Raw genomic sequence first — 18662 nt, forward strand, 5'->3', positions numbered from 1 at the left:
TGCCACATCACCTACCCATCTCTGCAATTTCTTTTTAAACAATTACATTAGAGATTCATTCTTCTCAAAATAAATCTTACCATTATAAGAATTGGGCAAACAACAATGATATTAAATTACCAACTTCTGTGAAATTAGGACTTTTCCCGTGATCCTAGGAATAAATTTCTCAAAAACAAATGCACAAAACATCATGAAATAACCTTGCTCCTGTTATTGGTGCTATGTAGAGGAAATTTCAAAGATTCTCACGCACCTTGCCTCTCTGAAAACATGATAGTTGTTATACACTTAAATAGTGTTAGTATTTAAGCATTACACTGCAGTTTTTCATAGCTAGCAGAAATACTGCACACTCTGTCATTTTGAAGTAAATCTCCCATTTGAAAAAACTTTTATGAAAGAGTTCATTTTATCCGCATGAAAACTGAAGTATTTTGAAGAATTCTTTAGAAAAAGCCCTATTTACTAACTATAGTCTACATGCAAAATAATTTGTGAGAAACCACTGTGACTATAAATTTTAGAGTGCTCATAAAACTTTATGTGTGGGACAAGTGAGGCCATATTACACTGAAAAGTGGACTCTGTCCATGGTGTTATCAGTTAGGTTAGTGGTTAATATATAATCTTCAGTCTACAAACCCTGAAAAAGGAACTCTCTGCACTCCGTGTCACCTAAAAAAATGTGTGGGTATAGTCACTTTCCATGATCTCATAACTTTATCACTGATATTGCTAACTTCAGAGAATTAAACTAATCAATAAATTTCCTTCCTTCCCTTTTTTTTTTTTTTTTTTTTGTTGTTGTTGGCCACACAGCATCTTTTCAGGCTAAAAAGCTTCTTTAATAGTTCTGCTGTTCTCCTGCTGAATTCAGCTTTTTATTACAGAATTTGTACCTACATAAAACATTGAAACTATTTTATCTTTTCATATACTATGTGATCCCAAACTGCAACACATAACATATAAGTATATAGATATATAATAAATATTTTCTTAGGTCTCTCAAAGATCTAATATACCATCTCTGATAGGATCCTCACGATATCAACAAAATTGGTCAAACAAGTTGTCACTGGTTTTAAAAATGAATTGTGTCTTTCGTCAACAACTTTTTAAAATGCCATGCTGTATTTTGCCAGCCTAATCTCTCTCCCCAGCCTGATTTAAATGTGGAGATTCTTGTACTGCATTCTCTTCACAGACACCCCAGGACCGACATATCTAATGCAGAATTATGCAGACACCTCTAGATCTACGTTGTTGCCACTACTGCATGTTAAAAGTAGAAATCTTGCAGAAATACATTTTGTGCTAGGTAAGAGTGGATTTGGCTACACTGTTTTCCTTTAGTATGATACCCAGAGGAAGCTGTTACTCAAATAGCAATGGGAGTGCGTTCTTCAAGTTTCAGGGAGACATTGTGTTCCCTAATAGACCCTAAATAAAGACCCTATTCCCTAAATAAAGAGCTGACAAACCTGCCTTAGAAACTACGGAAGTTACTGAACTTTTTTTGAACCTCAAAGTTTTGGCTTATCACTTGGGCAACGGCTGGGTTCGTTCTTATTTATATCCCTGTTTAAAACAAGCAGATTAATTCTTAAGTTTGCTTTCAAATTCAGTCATAAATGGAATGTCTTAATTGTTTGTTAAAGGAACAGCAGGTTGTGGTCAGGGTCAAATGCCCCTGTGCTCAACAGATTTTAGCTTTGCATAGTACTAACTCTTGAGATGATGATAAGTAAGCAAAGCAAACTCAGAGGAGGATCTTCATGCTTTGTATGAGGGAAATGCTGAGTATGCAAGAGTAGGGAAGAGGGAGGAGGAGACCTGATTCCTTTTGACTGGGAATTTTTCACTACATTGGGCAGCACAGTATGTACTAGTACCTGGGCTATTGGTGCATGCACTTCAGCAAGTATGGAATTCTGCAAGATTAGCAGCAGAATAATGCAAGATATCTCTGCTGGAGAGTTGACTTGAATCTTGGCAGAAAGGTTTAGGTATATGAGCTGGTTTGCTCCTAGTAGCTCATCACTTGCTTTGTAGTGAATCTGCTGACAGGAGCACAAACCTAGTGATGGTCCTCTAGCAGTGCTACTCCATAATTGCATGGTTTTCTAGAATGGGTGAACTCCTTTCTGAGTCACTGTGAGTGATCATGAGGTTTGCAAAAACTCAAGAACTCATATAGGTATTGCAGAATGGCTGTTTTCATCCAAAGTACGTTTGACATGTGTAGGCACCTACAGCTGTCTATTTCTGCTGAGGTATGGTGAGATGTCCTTCACATGTTCATGAGGAAGGGCGAGGGCCTGGTGGATGGCAGAATAACAAGGCAGAGCAGAAGAGCTACCAGCAAGTGTGAGCTCACTAGCTGGGCCATGATCTGGCTGGGTGTTTTCTAATGTAGAGCCCTAGGAAACAGGGGGATGAAAACACTTTTCATTACCTCATCACTATCATCTTAGACCTGATTCTGCCTTTTCATGGATGGATTATGAGAGGGCCTGGAAGGGTCAGATAGCAATATGGAAGAAATCGAGTATTTTCTTTTTATGTAACCTAGGAAGCATCAGAACAAGTGTAGCACACCACGCAGTCTCTGAGTCCCTCTCCCAGAACACAAGCAAATCTTTCCAAAAGGGAGAACTTGGCAGAACTAAATAAGGGGAGTCTCATCCTTGCCCCACAGCCATGGAAGTGGGTGTCAGCAGATTGCTGCAGCCTGGTGGCTGGCCCCTATCTCACTTGAGTATCAGACAGACTGCAGGGAAGAGAAAAGGGTTATTTCAACTCAGCCAAGAAGGATTTCAGCTCTTTGCTCTTCTGCTCCCAGTGTTTGGGTCTGAGGGACTAGTTCTGTTTGTTTTCCCTCAGAGAAGACCGATTGCCAACTTTTTCCATTTCTTGGAATGAAGGAACTGGCTTCGTTTATTTTCAGCACTCTCCAGGAAATGAGGCTGTTACATTTATTATCCTGAAGCTGGAAGGCCAGTTCAGTTACTTTAGTAGGTGTAGGGGCACAGTTGTTAAATTTATTGTGCTTTTTCCAAAGGGCTGAGCCTTGGAGCAAGTATGTTATTCCCACTAATTATGTGGTGCCTTCCCTGTGTCTTTGGCTGAACAGGCCAAATGTTCAAATCATGACCTGCCAGCAGAAGCAAAGACCTTGCACGGGCAATTCTGGTAAAAGAAAAATCCTATGAGCTGTGTAGAAATATCTCCATTGCTGCATTCCTGCAGCAGTGTCTGTATGATAGTGAGCGCAGCCATAGTATCAGCTCAGGGCAGTGAGGGCACAAGTGACTAAGGCTTGAAGCAATATGCCAGTCTGCTGCAAGACAAAAAGAAAATCCAGGTAACATTACACAAGAGAAAGGTACATTTCTTTCTCTGATCTCTTTTAGTGCTTACAAGATTTAGATAACACACTTATCATGAAGTAAATGGAGATATTTTGCAAGTTTTACTTGGTGTGGTAACAACTATTACCCTTTATACCTCTGTAAATACTCTGAAGTTTGCACGACTAAGGGCATAAATAAAGCTAACAAGCACAGCCTAACATCAAATACCTCCTAGCTTTTCATATGCATGCCTAATTAAATAATGAGGATGAATTTCTTTCAGGTTGTAATAAAATAAAATTGTATAAATAATTATTTAAACAAAGTACTCACATGTCCAGAATAAATTACCATCATGTTTTCTGATTACTAATGTTATGTTAGGAGTAAATGAATAATATTAAAATATTTAATTCATAGAGGGGTTATTTGCAGCACTAATATCAACAACAGTACATCTAACATTATTAGTGATCAAAAGAGACTGCTACAACACTAACATCTAACACAATAAATGATGAAAGTTTACTAGGCAAGCAAGACCCTGCTTGTAGAAGATATGGTCTCCCAGTCTTTATTTCTTGCATTTCTCTCATTCCAGTTTCTTTCCCAAGTACTTTCATTTCATCTAGACCACTAAAACATTGGTAATTAAGTAAGTTTTGTAAGGAAGCAAATGATCCGCAGCAGTAGATTGTTAGTTCTGTGATGGCTGCTGAACACTGACTTCACAAGATGCACCTGTGAGAGGGATGGGGCAATGGGAAGGACATGGTGCTGTTACTTACCACACACACTAATTTCAACATGTTTCCCAAGATGTATAAAAGGTCCTTCTGGGTAATCTCAGCAGAGCTTTGGTGTGGTAGGGCTGCCCTATAACCAGATGTTATATATTCACCTTGTCTTATGCCTTTTGATGACTCTCAAGCAGGATTTAGAACAGGACTCCTGACAAGAGATTATGAATTAGATTAAATTAAATAGATGAAAGTTCCTGGGGATTTTTTGTGCAATTCTCTTCCTCCAGAACGTGCCATACATATTTCTGCAGTTTCCTTGACTTGCTCCACGTCTCCTGACTGTACTTAGGAACCTGTTCCAGTCAATGATGAAGATGTCTCTTCCTCCCAGAGTGAAGGCAAAGGAATTACATCTATTAAAAACGATCAGAGGAAGAATTTATTTTCACAGATTTTGTCTCAATTTCTCTTTCTTCTCACTTTTGTCAGAATTCCAAGCCTTTTAAATAGAAAAATTAAAGGAGATATAAAGGCTTGCAAAAGTGTGAAAATGTCAAAGCAAAAATAAAATGTTATTCTTGTTTGAATATCTATTGGGTCATTGAAACTGCTGCTCCTTTGACATTCCTGCACACTCTACCATGAGGAGGAAATGATAAAATGCATGCAAAGCATTTGTTTTCAGCATTATTGTTGCGACCTGAGAAAATTCATCTTCTAAACTGTCTGTCTACTCTGTAAATCACATACAGTTTTTCTACCAGCTTTGCACTAGATTAAAATCTGTGCATTAAAAAGTTTTGGTGGCAGGATTTAAAATCACATAGGTATTAAAAGATTTTATTATCAATAAATCTCATGTGTAAATAGGTGAATAATGTGCCTTCCCTCTGTTGAGGACTCCTCCTCTCTGGGTAAGCTCATCTGTAAACACAAGCCCAACTGCTCATGCTGATGATTCAAATCCACTCTTATGCTCCTTTCTGTCCAAGCCCAGATCTCAGCTGTCTTCTCTCCGAGTGTCTAGCCATCGGCTCAAGCTTAGTGCAGCTCACCAGAGCTCTTAATCTTTCTTCTAAGCTTTCTTTGCTTCTTCTTTTTGCAGCCACAGTGGCTAACGTGATTGCCCTGTCTTCTGTGTAGTCCTTGAATTTGTCAGCACCTTCAGACCAGATCTTTCTCTGCCTCAGCTTCTCATATCAATGCACTGTGTAAATGACTGTACATAAAACTTCAAAGCTATAACCTTCCTCATACTACCATACAGATAAGATTAGCAGTCTGGGTTTCATTCTCCTGCATGTCTATTTCCACAAGATGGCCCTCTCTTGTTTTGGCAAGTGAGTGTTTTCTCACTCTTCTTTATCCGCAATTGAAAATAAGTTTCTTCTCCTCTCATTTCATCACAAGGACTCCCCCATTGCCAAGCACAGCATAATTTTCCTCTTTGTAGATTCCAGCCCCACTGTCATCTCTGATAAACAAGATATGTGCCAGCAATCATCACATATTTCGCATCATTACTTTTCCTACACTGCCTTCCCAGCCTGGGAAGAGTTCTCTGTAAAAAATGCACTGCGCACATGGTTCGTGTCTGAACTGCATAGACAATACAATGACAGAAATACAGAGATTTCACATTCAACTCTGCAAATGTTAGGAATGTATTCCTCAGTTACAGAACTAGGTTTAATTCATACTCCCTTACAGGAGATGTTAATGTCACCCCTATATGTTAAAAATATTACAATTGGATTATTTACAAATGTAAAAATTTAGTGCCTATCAAAATTTATACTGTTCTTAAAAGACAATTATGGAACTAGAACTATTTTCTTTCTAGGAACTAGAACGATTTTCTTTCTTCTTATTTTTGTCTCCATTGTGGAATTGTAATGATATAATTCATTTTAAATGAATTATTACAAAGGGTGGCCAGAGCACAGTGATAACCTAGTACACTGTCATAAATAGTTTGCATTTCCAATTCAAAGGTCACAGATTTCATAGTTTTACTTCCTCCTTTTTCCCATGTAATGAGAGGTTCTTCTCAAAAGCATGTTAAAGCTTGTTTGAAATCGCATTTCTGGTGGTCTGAATTTTATTTTTTCTTCAGGGAACTATAGTTTCTATAGCATTATAACCCAAACCAAATGTTTTCTGAGGCACAATGCAAAACTCTTCCTCTAAGCTATTTGAACACATGTATATTTGAAATGTGTTAAATATGGATATATGATGGCTTCAGAAGAAGATATTTCTAGATATGAAGTCTTCTAAAAGGAGCTAAAACTGTTTTCCTCCCTTCCTCCCCCCTCAACAACAAAAAAAGTAAGTTTCTCTATGTTTAGTGTATTTCAAATTCTGTCAATAAGTCATAAGCTGTTACCAAGAGGTTGCCTCCTGTTTCACTTGTTGCCAAGATTAGGGCTGACATTTCTACTCTCTTGAAATCAGTGACAAAGCTTCCCTTGACTTGAATGGGGAGAAGATTTCATTCAGAACAAGATAATAATTATCCCATATTTTCTGAAATGTAAGGAATAAATAGCTTCCTTTAAATTCATATTTATTTTCATATACTATCATCTAAGAATTATTTATATTGTGCTTGTTTTTTTAATATAGGAGTTATTTGAGTTGGTTTTAAGATCTGAATACAATGATAGGCTTATAAAATACTTTTGCATCACCCAACAGCCAAAAAGAGGAGTTTAGAAAAACCAAAAACCCCAAAACAGCAACAACAAAACCACATCAGAATAAGCACTTCCTTTTCCATTTTATTAATGTGGATTATCTATCTTTCCACACACACAGAATAATTAGATTAAAAATGCTTATAAAGATAGAGTTATTTTTACAGAATGTTACTTAGTGGAAACTGAAATAGGTGGGATGAAAAAAAGATAGGTAGAAAACCTCTTATTGGCAGTGTTGGAGTTTCTTACCTGTTAAACTCTGTATACCAACAAAAGTTCAAACCCTTCTAACTTATCTGCAAAAGCATTTTTCAGAAGACAAGCAAAATGCAATAGAGTTGTAGACGAATTATTGAGACAATAACATCAGGATGCATTTCCAGAAATGCTGAAATATACATAAGTGTCAGGACTACACCATGATCTGGTTCATAAGTACCTAATTTTGCAGACTTTGAAGGACTCTGTGGTAAATTATAAAAAGACCCAAACATTCCAAATATCCAGCAAAAGCTGAGAATTCAGTATCTACACAGGGATACAAAAGCCCAGATTCTCCTATGTGATCTCTGCTATTTGGCAAATCTTTCTTTTAGTGGCAAATTGGTATCAGATAAAAAAAATTAGGGAATAAAAGCAAAGGATCAGGTAAGAATTCCTTGGACATTAGCCTCTTCCAGGATTAGAATTTTGTTCATTCTTCACTTCACAAGAAGGTCCATGCAGAAGCAAAAGGTAAGCAAGCCTAAAACATCTCAACACTTATCCATCTGAAAAAAGAAGAAAAAAAAAAAAAAAAGACAACCCCAATTCCTTCAGTCTAGGGAAAGATAGTTTTAATTGGCTGTATTTATACTAAGATGATTTATATGTCAGTGCTCATATGTCTGTTTAGATATGGTTTATCACACCATAATGATGGTTTAGAATTGCCTGCTCGATTAAATGCTTTGAAATAGCTACTCTGCGGTTGCTATTCCATGCTAACTCACCATGTAAATATCCCTTATTATCTATTTGACTTCATAGCTCCAAGAGTGTACCAACCCACAATACCAGAGAAGGATAATACGATTCTGTAGCATACCACTGACTTTAATGCACCTATCCTGACCCTCAGTGTGCAGAGCAGTTAACCATAACAAAACAGTGTTTTGCTTGACTGCAGTTTCAAACGTAGATCATTTCTACATCATGTAGTAGTGTCTATAACTGAAATAATGCAAACTTGCTCTATGTTATGTAGGTACTCTACAAATCAGCTCAAAAACCGAGCAATCCTTCTGTTCTCCATAAACGATACAGAGTTTTTTAATTAAAATGTAGAGTAATATTATTTAGAAATTAAAGACTCACTGCTAATCAGTAAGACTAAGGCTTTCAATTAGTGTTTTCAAAACAGAAATCCAGCAGGGCAGACACCTTCAGAATTGCTTTCTGCTGAAACTTGAATTATTTGTATGCCTCAGCACATGTTCCTGTTAGTGAAAAACTGAGGTTCTGCTGACATCTGTTGATAAATGTCTGAACAGCAGAACCGTGTCTTACAATTAAGTAAATGACATTTTAAAAACACAAAGAGAACAGAAGTAAATGTACAGACCTGGCTTCTTTCTATAGCAAAAACTTTCTAGTCATTGTCAAATCATGGCAGTAGAATCAGATAGGGGAAAGGATGAAAAGGAAAGGTAAAAACAAAATTTGCTGGTATTTTTTGGTAAGATGTTCCCCACAAGAAGGATGAGGTCACTTCCTACTGAGTCAATACACAACTTGCAGTGAGTCAAATTGGATATGCTGATTAAGCCGAAAGAAATCGGCTAATGACTGGATGATCAGCAGAAGTGTAATTAATATCAGCAAAGACCAGAATGTGTTTTTCTAATGATTGAATTCATGCTAACATGGAAATGTGATGATAACGACAACCGTGAGATGTTAAAGCTTGGGTTTGTTTTGTTTTGTTTTGTTTTTTGAAGTACAGGAAGAATTTTTGCTTACTCAGCAGAGTATCCTCAAAACTTAGCAAAAAATCATTAATAAACTCTATTGGAGGGTTTTTGAAAAAGTAATTTCTTTCTAGAAATTTCATTTGCTGCTACAACACTAAACAATTAAATCTGATCTCAAAGCTAAAATTATGATAAAGTCCCAACAGTAATTCTTTTAACTTTGTGTTAGTTATGAAAAGGGAGTGTGTTAAGAAAAAGGGAGAAGATGGCTATATCTTTCATAGTAAGTATTTCTGTTAACAAAACGTGTGCTACATCCTCTTCCATTTATACAGGGAGCACATGCTCACCACTAAGAAAAACATGTTTTGGGCAATGTTTTAGGCACTGTGTAACCTGTAATAACTGCTTTTCTGATAAGGAAAGCTCAGATGGTGCAATTTTGCTTCTTTATTTACTGTTCACATGTGAGCCCTCCTCCTTCCTCCCACCCATAAGGAACAAAAGGGAAATTTACGTTAAAGAGAAAATTCACTTTCTGCCCATCCCTGGTGCTCACCTTTGAAAGAATATTAGTAGTTGTAAAATACGAGCCAAGTGATCTTATCCTGGACAACCATGCATGTGGGTATCTTTGTATCTCCCCACTTTCTCTGTATCCGGGATGAATTGAAAGGTATTATGATGGATAATTACTGTGACTACTTGGATGCTTGCCAGGTCATGTTGTAATAACTGTGCACTGGTATGAGAGCATTGCTCTAGACTGAAAAATAGGGGCATTCCTGTGCCAGCTGCACAGAAATGTGTGGTCTGGCTGCCCTCTCCTGGCACATCAGAGCTCTTCAAGTGCCTGAATAACATCTGTCCATAACTCAGTGTGTGACAGCTGGTCTGCTTTTACTGCACAAAGCCGATCTACAGATTGTGGAAATGTCTGGGATGTTTGGATGCATGGCTGGCTGCTAGGTCAGAAGTACTTATAAGCATAACCAAGATGCTAAACATCCAGGAATTCTGGACAAATGTGGAATGTTCACATTAACAATGGACAACATTTCCATGCTGAAGGAGATGACATTTTTTTTTTTTTTTTCCTGCAGGAAAACTGCAGCTCTGAATCAGATTCAAAGACTTGGATGTGTACAAACTGAAGTTGAGAGGACTCAGAACTCTGCCAGCTGGACAGCCAGACTAAGAGGGCAGTGTCATTGGTGAAAACCCTGTTTGGAGATCAGTAACCAGCAGAGTACCCCAGGAGCTGGTTCTGCATTTAGTCCTGTTTAACATCTCTATGAATGTTCTGGATGATGGAGCACGGAGCCTCCCCAGTAAAGTTACAGATAACACCAAACTGGGGGGACTGGCCAACACAGCAGGGGGTTGTGCTGCCACCTGGAGGGGACCCCAACAGCACAGGGCTGACAGGAACCTCCGGGGGTTCAGTGAGGAGAAGTGCGAGGCTGCACCTGGGGAGGAACAGCCCCAGGAACCAGAACACCCAGCTGGAAAGCAGCTCTGCAGGAAAGGGCCTAGGGCTACAGGATGCACTAAGGTCATGAGTCAGCAGCTGAGTGCCATGTGTGCTGAGATGGCAATCACTGTTCTTGACTGCATTAGGCTGAGTTTTCAGGAGGTCAAGAGAGATGATCCTTCCCCTCTAGATTGGTGAGGTCCCAGCTGGAGCACTGTGCTGGGCCCCCAATACAAGAGAGACCTGGACATACTGGAAAGGGTGGCCAGTGGAGGGCCACCACGATGGGACTGGGGCACCTCTGCTGTGAGGAGAGGCTGAGAAAGCTAGATCTGCTCAGCCTGGAGAAGAGGAGGCTCAGGGGGATCTCATCAATGCCTGTAAGTGCCTGAAGGGAGGGTGCAAAGATCCCATACTTTGGCTCTTTTCAGTGGTGCCCTGTGCTCAGACAACTAGCAAACTTTTGGCGGCACAGGGAACACCAGGACACCTCCATTACCATGCTGGCTGCATTTTGTGAGCATGAGTGCAAAAGTTGTAGTTGGCTTTACACAACATTAAATAGAGCAACAAGGTAAGAAAGAAAACTGACTGAAAGAGAAGGAATGAGAGACATGAAGACTTATGGATGTAAATGAAACTGATGGATGTAGTTAGATCAGTTATTAACAGTGATCGCTTTTGTGTGGCCTTATTCCGTCACACATACACAATCCACCCTCAAAGTAAGTCCATTTAGAGATGGTAACTCTTCTCATTAAGTGTATCGAATCAAGACGCATTTCTGAGTTGGTAAGTGTGAAGGTTTGATTCAATTTCTGGAATACTTTATATTATTGTCATACTAATCACAACTTTATCGGGGGCTAAGCTGTCTTTGGGCTGCTCTTGCCTGTAGACTCTTATCATGTGTAAACATTGTTGCCTCCATTGTTGCCTCTGCATCATGCATCAATGTACACGGGAGTTGCCTTGGTAGAGAGCAGTCGAACTCACCCCATAGTAAGCATGGTTTTGTTGGGGTTGTGAGCTGAAACTTGGAAGCAACATCAGTTCGGAAGGCAAGCAATGTGGTCATGCTGCTGGTCAGAGGACCAAGAGCTACATGCTTCCAGTATTTTTGTGACACTAGAGATCACTATGTCACTTCGAAGAAAAACGGTGAGTTTTCTAACACAAGAATCCCTACTACAAATAAACACCGGGATGACGATGCTCGAAGCGATCAGCCCCGTACTCCTAAGGGAGCGCCCCGGGGGCAGCCGGCGTGGCGGCCTCCAACAGAGGGCGCTGCCGCCTCGGTCCGCCGCCGGCCTTCCCTGGTTAGGGCGGGTCTTATGGCGGCCCCGCTGCGCCTGGGCCGTGCTGCACGCTCGCTGCCGGCCGCTGCCGCTCGAGTTGCAGCCCCGCAGCCCTTTCCGCTCCTCTCTTCCTCCTCTTCTCGTCTCTCCGCGCCTACTCCCGCCATGCAGGCCTTCCAGTACCCCGAGGTGTACCGCGACGAGGCCGCCGTGAGTACGGCCGGCTCGGGGGCAGCCCGCCGTGCGCCCGATGCGCCCCGCACCCGGAACTCCGATTCGGGGGCGCCTCGGCGGCCCGAGCGGCTTTGTCGGGGGGAAGCCCGCCGCGCTCCCTTCCGAGGCCCTCTTTCTGTTAGCGCCTGGGGTGGCTGGGCGCGGGGATGGGCCGTGCGGGGCCTCTGCGGCTGCGGCCCTGCGGAGCCGGGTGGGGGGCTCGGGGGCGGCTTCCAGCGCGGCTGGGAAATATGGGCCTGCCTGGCTGCCTGAGAGGCTCTGCCGGCTTCTCCGTAGTGGTGCGCCGGGAACATGATGTCTCCGTGCGTTCCAACGTGGTACGCGCGTGGATCGCAGTGTGAGTTTGTCCGGAATTGTGCGTGCTTTGCAGTTCTTCTACATACTGCTGTGCTTTGTACACCAGGCCAGGAATTATTTGCAGCACGAACTTTGCTTTTAACCCAAAATGTTGGCAGAGGTGAGCTGGCGCTGGAAAGACTTGAGTATTTACTCCTGTAGTTTAGTGGAAGGCTGAACCGTACAACTCCAGGTATCTCGGTGCCTTTTGTAAGCTGGAGCAAGTAGGTAGATAGGAGACTAATTTGAGTGCTAAAAATGGTTTTCTTTTCATCAGTGTGTGTACTTTGCTGGAAGTTTGTGAGTATTAGAGGGAGGGGTATAGTAACTGCCAGGGGCAGAACCCAAATTTACACTTCTGGGTGCATCCTGTAGTCAGGTTTTGAGATTTCACTTAAGCATCTGGATTTGAAGGAGGTCTTGTTTGTTTGTTTGTTTTTAAATTAGTTTTCTAAGCTACCTTGTGGAAGGAGTTAAGGTTTGTCCTGTGCATTTCTCTGGTGTTGGTTTTTTTCCTCTAAGAATTATTGCTGCCTTAGTTCTTCCACCAAAAAATGAAAGAATTAACAACTTACCTGAGAGCAAGATGCTGGTGTCTTCTTCTTTTGCTTCTTAGCACTATGTGCTTCTGTTGAAATTCCAAATAAGCTTTGTTTCAGTGTGGCTTGTTCCCTGATAAATAGTTCACTTGTATAAATGTCCTTTTTTAAATTATTTTTTCAAGTATTGTCTCTTATTAATTCAGGTATTGGATTACCATGGACACAAAATCAGTGACCCATATTGCTGGCTTGAAGATCCTGACAGTGAGCAGACAAAGGTAACCTTTCTTTGTACAGAAATGGCTGTTTCAACATAGATCTCTTTTGTAGGCTATGGTATGTATTCTGTTTTTAGAAGACCTGCCAATAGGTTTAAAAATCTTACCATTGTGAATGTAGGTGTAAGGTAATACACCTGATGCTTAAAGTTGCCAAGAGAGCAATGCTGTTATTTTGCACCTTTGTGTTAAGGTGGGTATAACAATTTGGAAAACTAAGGCTCTGTTTGTCTTGTGCTGATTTTCTTTGACAAGCCAATTTTCCAGTTGCACTATAACACTGAAGGGGAGTGCTCTGTTCTTAAGATCGCTTTGCCTAATGTCCTAAGTACATCTAAAATTGCCATATTAAAACAAGTCAGAAGGGGTAGGAAGAAAGCTTTTCATTTTCCTTTCCTTCTTCTTACAGTGACAAGTATGTGAATCCATTTTGTATGTTTTGAACTATGTCCTCCTTAGGTTAGGCTTTGATAATGGCTTTTATTACAGATGTCACAGTATTTTCAGGGTGTGATCTAGTATAGCTAGACTCTGCTTCTGGAGTAGGTCTTTCACTGAGAGAGACCCTGAAAAATAATGAAGTGTGTCTGTGAGCCAGTTCCTCCAATAGTCATGGCACAGGGAGTTGCAAGGGTAATGGCAAGAAAGTTGTAGGTGGCAGTGGAATGGAAGGGGGTTGTTCTCTTAGAATGGCTAATACCTTTGTGACAACTGTAGTTAGAGAGCTACAGGTCTAGCTTCTACCTACTGACATGACTGTGTTGGAAAGAAGATGAAGGGCTAGTTCCTGTTAAAAATAATTGTGTAGGATATCTTTCTCTTAGTAAGATTCCTTTTAGATTCACTCATATTATGCTAAGCACCTATGACATTTCGATAAGCTATGGGATTTTTAAGTAGGATTTGCTGTAACAGTTAAGACTAAGATAGAAACATACACGGTGTTTCATTCCCTACTTGTAAATGTGTATCTAGGATTTATAAATACTTACCTGCATTCAAAAAGTTATTTGGGGACTGTATTGTAGAGAAAAATTCATCCATAGACATTGACAATGAAAATTACACGTGTAGTAAGTTTGGAGTATTTGGTGTTTGGATTCTAATATGCTTAAGAAATGGTACACTTAGATTAGTTTTGCATCGCATTTAATGGGATTTATTCATAGGGAAGTATGGTTATATCTTTGCTTTATAAGGGCCATGCAAGTACCCGCCCACTCAGGTGGTTTTCAGAACCCAATGGAGGAGAGGTGGCACTGTGAAAATGCCAAGATGTCACCTTTTGTGTCACTGCTTTTGCTACATGCTGTGAGCAGACTGGGGAGAAACAGTTGAAGGCAGGTCAATCTCCTGCAGAGATGGTATTTGTATAGAGGAGACAAAAAAAGAATGGGGAATTGCAGCATCTTTGTAAAAATGAAGCCACCCAGGCATAAGATGTCATTTTGGTGGAACGAAAATTCTGTTACATCATACTTACCTACAGTCTAAAAAATACACAACTTGGCAGTGCTGCAGTAGAACGATGCAAAAAGTGAAAAGAGTTCCTTTGTGTCTCAGTACTTGAGTAGGTCATCTTTTTGCTGTTTCTCAGGAGTTACTGAACAAAGACAGCGAGTTTTTTGCTTTCCTCCTTCTTTCACAGAGGTCAGAAAAGAGTTGTGAAGCTCTAAGCCTCTTTCATTTGCTCTATTACTCACTTTCTTGTGCTCTACAGCAGAGGTTGCTGACAGCTGCTCTTTCTTACTAGCTTTTTTTAATGGTTTTATCTCTGTGTTCTTCAGATTGTTCTGCAGGAGTCCTGCAGAATAACCATTCTGTACTTACTGGATCAAACAATAACCAGACCCTGGTAATGGGACAATTGAATGACTGTACAGACTTCAGAGGGAATTTCAGGTGTGCTTTGTAGACTTTTCAAACCTTGAAATTACTAATCTTGAGACGTGCATCTTTTCTTACTCTTCGTCTGAGTCCTGTGTTCTCTTTATGCTCTATGTAACATCTCACACTTCCATCTATGTTGGGGGAAGATCAGGTGTCCAATGTATACCCCCCACCCATAGGCTAACTTGAATTTTCCACATATTAAATACAGGACTAGAAGAATTAACTCTGGCATTTGTACTCATCTGCAGTGAAAGAACTCCCACTCCCAGTTCCTGTCACATCCATGCAAATCAAGCATGTTGTAAACAGGGAAAATTCTGTTTTAAGCTAAGAGTGAAGGCTGAACTTCATTTATAAAGTTAGGGATCTTTTCTCACTTGAGAACAGTCAAAAGTATTCTATATGTGCTGTTGAATAGCAAGACAATTATGTTGGGTTCTGCTTTAGAATTCTTGACTAAGCAGAAATAGTCAAGCAGTGGAGTGGTTGTGATTGGTGTTACTGTGTTTCTGTTGACATGAGTTGATGAAACATAGTTTATATTTATTGAAGCATGGAGTAAAAAGTGCTAGCGAATGATACCAGTTTCAACTATGGAATGTTCAGGGTTCTAACTGATACATACTGTAGGTTTAATAGGACTGAACTGGAAAGAAAATATCCAAAATACCTGTAAAGAGTCACAGTCACTTTTGCTTTGTCTAATCCAAATGATTTTTCTTTTTGTAATTGGCTTAGTCAGGTGTTTCTCTAGTGTTGTTAGAGTGTAGGTGGTGCTGTGCCTAATCCACTGTATTTTGTAAATTTCCATTAAATTGGTTGACTCTGTGCTTTCTCTGACCTCTCTCTCATTCTTACACTGACTGGAATGTTTTTGTTCCTTTCTTGCATCAGTATAGCCATCACAAGGTGATTTTCTGGGGATGAAGCCTTTAGGCAAATGAGTTTTGTGGTGAAACACATACTTAATTCAGCTCACCCAAAGGCCACGTGATATTTGGATCTAAGAATTAGATACTTCCTTTTCTAGCAGCACACAAGCTATTTTTAATTAGATGAAAGTCTGATAGCTATAGAAATCTTTCAGTCAGGTTACCAGTGCATGTAGCTTCAATTAAAAAACAGATTATTGAAGTCTGCAGGTAGGTAGCTAGTACTGCTTCTTGTCAGATGCACAGTCTTTGAGTTGACAAAGCCAACCATCAAGTAACATGCTTCCATGTCTATGTATTAGTGTGTCTTTTCTTTTGGTTTTGTTTTGTTTTTGGCTTGTATGTGCTTGGTGGATGTAGTTATGCACAGTTACAACTAAAAATCCCTTCTGCAGACACATAAGTAGAAGCCAAGCCTCTACAGGAATTTCCTGTCTTACCTGGGAGAAAAAGGCAGAAGCTGGGTTTCTGCTCTTGTTCTGTTCAGCCTTTGACTTTTAAGACAAACCGAGGAAGATTTTTTTTGTCTCATTTGAAATGTTCTACTACTCTAGTAAAGCTCTTCTGTTGATGATCAAAGTCACAATTGCAAAATCACACTTCCTCTAGTGTCTTCGGTTTGGCTTGGTTGGACTTTAACTTCTTGGCATGTTTTAGAGCTTACATCCCACAAAGTGTAGTTTAGACTAGAAAAGTCTTTTGCTACTGTATATCAGTCAGTTGTATACAGTACCTTAGTTCACGAGAACAGCTTTGTAGACAGGAAGGTGTAGCATATCTTAGATGTGAGGGATGGAGAAAGGATAATAAAGCAGGGGTTGTGTAGCAGACAGCTTACTTTGATATTATGAACTGGTGTATGTATGGATTGAGATTAGAACTGAAACTCTCAAAACTAAGATTAAATGGGTTTGTAGTTACAACTCAACAGTTTTTATACACTTTTTGGATAACTTTGCAGTTAAACTTTGAGTTTTGCTTTAGTAAAGACTGAAGAAAGTGCTAAGGAGCAAGCCACCAGAAATTTCTTAGTTTTATTTTGGAACATTTGATACAAAGTACATGCACTCTTGTAGGAGTTGGACCAGATTATTTTTCACTGAGATACAGAGATTTTTGGAAGGTAACTATTAAATGAACTGTAAATTCTTTATAGATTAATAACAAAGACTTTTAGTATTTTAAAAAACAATCTATATCCCAAGACTTCTCCATGGAAAATGTACTGTGAATGCCTTGTTTTCTTCTTGGGTAGTTTTATTCTTGGATAGAAATCATCTTGTCAAGAGAATAGCATAGTAGCGTGTAGCTGATGGGTTGTAACAAACTATGGTTTAAAAAAAAAAAAAAGTGTCATTTCTTTATTTCTTTTTTCTTATGAAATTTAAATATAAACTTCTTTTAAAATAGCAGTTGGCCTGCTCAAGTGATTGTCATAAACTTCAGCCTTGTGTAGAACATCTCTGGCCTTACTACCACCTTTGCTTTTTGAAATTACCTTATTTTCTGACACATGCAAGTATATACCTTACTTTGACCCTTATTCTGTTCTTCTTTCTGCTAACAAATTGTCTTGGGTCAAGGCTGCTGTTAGTTTGTCAGGTGTAGATTTCAACAGAGGAAGTATTTTCTCTGTAGGTTCATGAGAACATATGGACAATTGCTGTAGGTTCTTTACCCTTGGTTGGCATCTGTTTAACTCAGCATGGTCAACAGAGTTGTCTGCTGTGAGAGTTTTATTGGTAACATCTGTACTTCACGCAGAGCAATATTTCAAATATGTATTGCCTTTTGAATGTGAATGCAGCCTTGTGGTTAAGAACAGATTCCAAACTGGACAGAATGTCTTTCAAAAATCTTTAATTCCTATCTCCTTTTTTAGACAGTGATGATATTCCCTTTTCTAAGTAGTCTTTTCATCTTTGGTGCATACTAAGTGGTAAAAAAATGTTTGAAATTTCTTTAAAAACAAAATTACTAATAATTCACTTGAGTGCAACGGTTAATTTGTAAGCATGTTGTTCTGCAATGAACACTTGAAAGGAAAAGCTTGCGTCTCCTCTCTGAGTGCCAGAGGTAAAAGCAGATGTGGTAAAAGTGTGACTGCAGTTAAAAGTGAGTAACACACAGTCTCAATGTACTCTACAGCAGTGTTACTGTTTGGGTCATACTTAATATAGGAAACAAGGATCTGTGCCAGTTTCTTTCTGCTAAATGCCACCACAGAGTGCTTTTGCCTGTCCAGTACGTTGGTGTTTGTGTGTGTGTGTGTGTGTGTGTGTGTGCGTATGCATATATTTTTTTCCCTCTGAGAATGTCACAGCACTTTGAGTATTTAGCCTACATGGTATGTGCTGTGCTTTTAGAAATTTCTGTATTTCCACTTAGAGGATACAGATCAGATCAAAGTGATTCTTGAGTAGATTTAAGTTCTTTTTCTGATAGAGCCTGGGAGTGTTAGTACAGCAAGATAGAGGCTACACCATATTCTGATTGGATCACTGGGATGTGCTGTGCTTCTGTGCAGGATCTTAAAGCTGCCTTTGTCAATTTAATCCTCAGGGTGAGAACAGAGATGAAAATCAGCCTTCCGCTGGCTTTCCCCTCTTTCATTCTTGGGGGATAATTTCCTGACAGTCCTCACTGATGCATGGAATCTACTGTTGAGTAAAGGTCCATAAATCATCATTTTAGCCTTCTTTTGTGTCTTTCCTTTTTCAGTGCTACAGTTGTTGTTTTTCTGTGTCATCCTTAAGTGGTGACTTGCATGTAGCCAGCACGTAAGTTCTTAACCTAAAGTATTTCTGCACTTAGCCAAGTGTTCTTAGAGCATTATTAATTTTGCACTTGTGTTTAAAGCTTATCAGTTTCTGTATGCTTTGTTGGACATGAACAAATATCTTCCAAATGGAAAAT

The 18662-nt window shown here is 39.7% G+C and overlaps 1 protein-coding gene across 2 annotated transcripts in view; it reads left to right on the plus strand.

The window, feature by feature from the left end:
• The first annotated feature begins 11528 nt into the window (after positions 1–11528).
• PREP (prolyl endopeptidase) overlaps positions 11529–18662 on the plus strand; it is a 94755-nt gene continuing 87621 nt past the window's right edge. Inside the window, exons 1-2 of one of the 2 annotated variants that reach the window (XM_085217579.1) lie at positions 11529–11741; positions 12847–12921. In XM_085217579.1, the coding sequence (XP_085073705.1) occupies positions 11568–11741; positions 12847–12921 (249 nt within the window). In that variant the 5' untranslated portion in view covers positions 11529–11567. Of the gene's footprint in view, positions 11742–12195; positions 12223–12846; positions 12922–18662 lie in introns of those variants that run through there. The other variant, XM_010707556.3, reaches the window with a different exon arrangement.

Source organism: Meleagris gallopavo, chromosome 2, assembly GCF_905368555.1.
Source record: "Meleagris gallopavo chromosome 2, MGAL_WU_HG_1.1, whole genome shotgun sequence".
Lineage (NCBI taxonomy): Eukaryota > Metazoa > Chordata > Aves > Galliformes > Phasianidae > Meleagris > Meleagris gallopavo.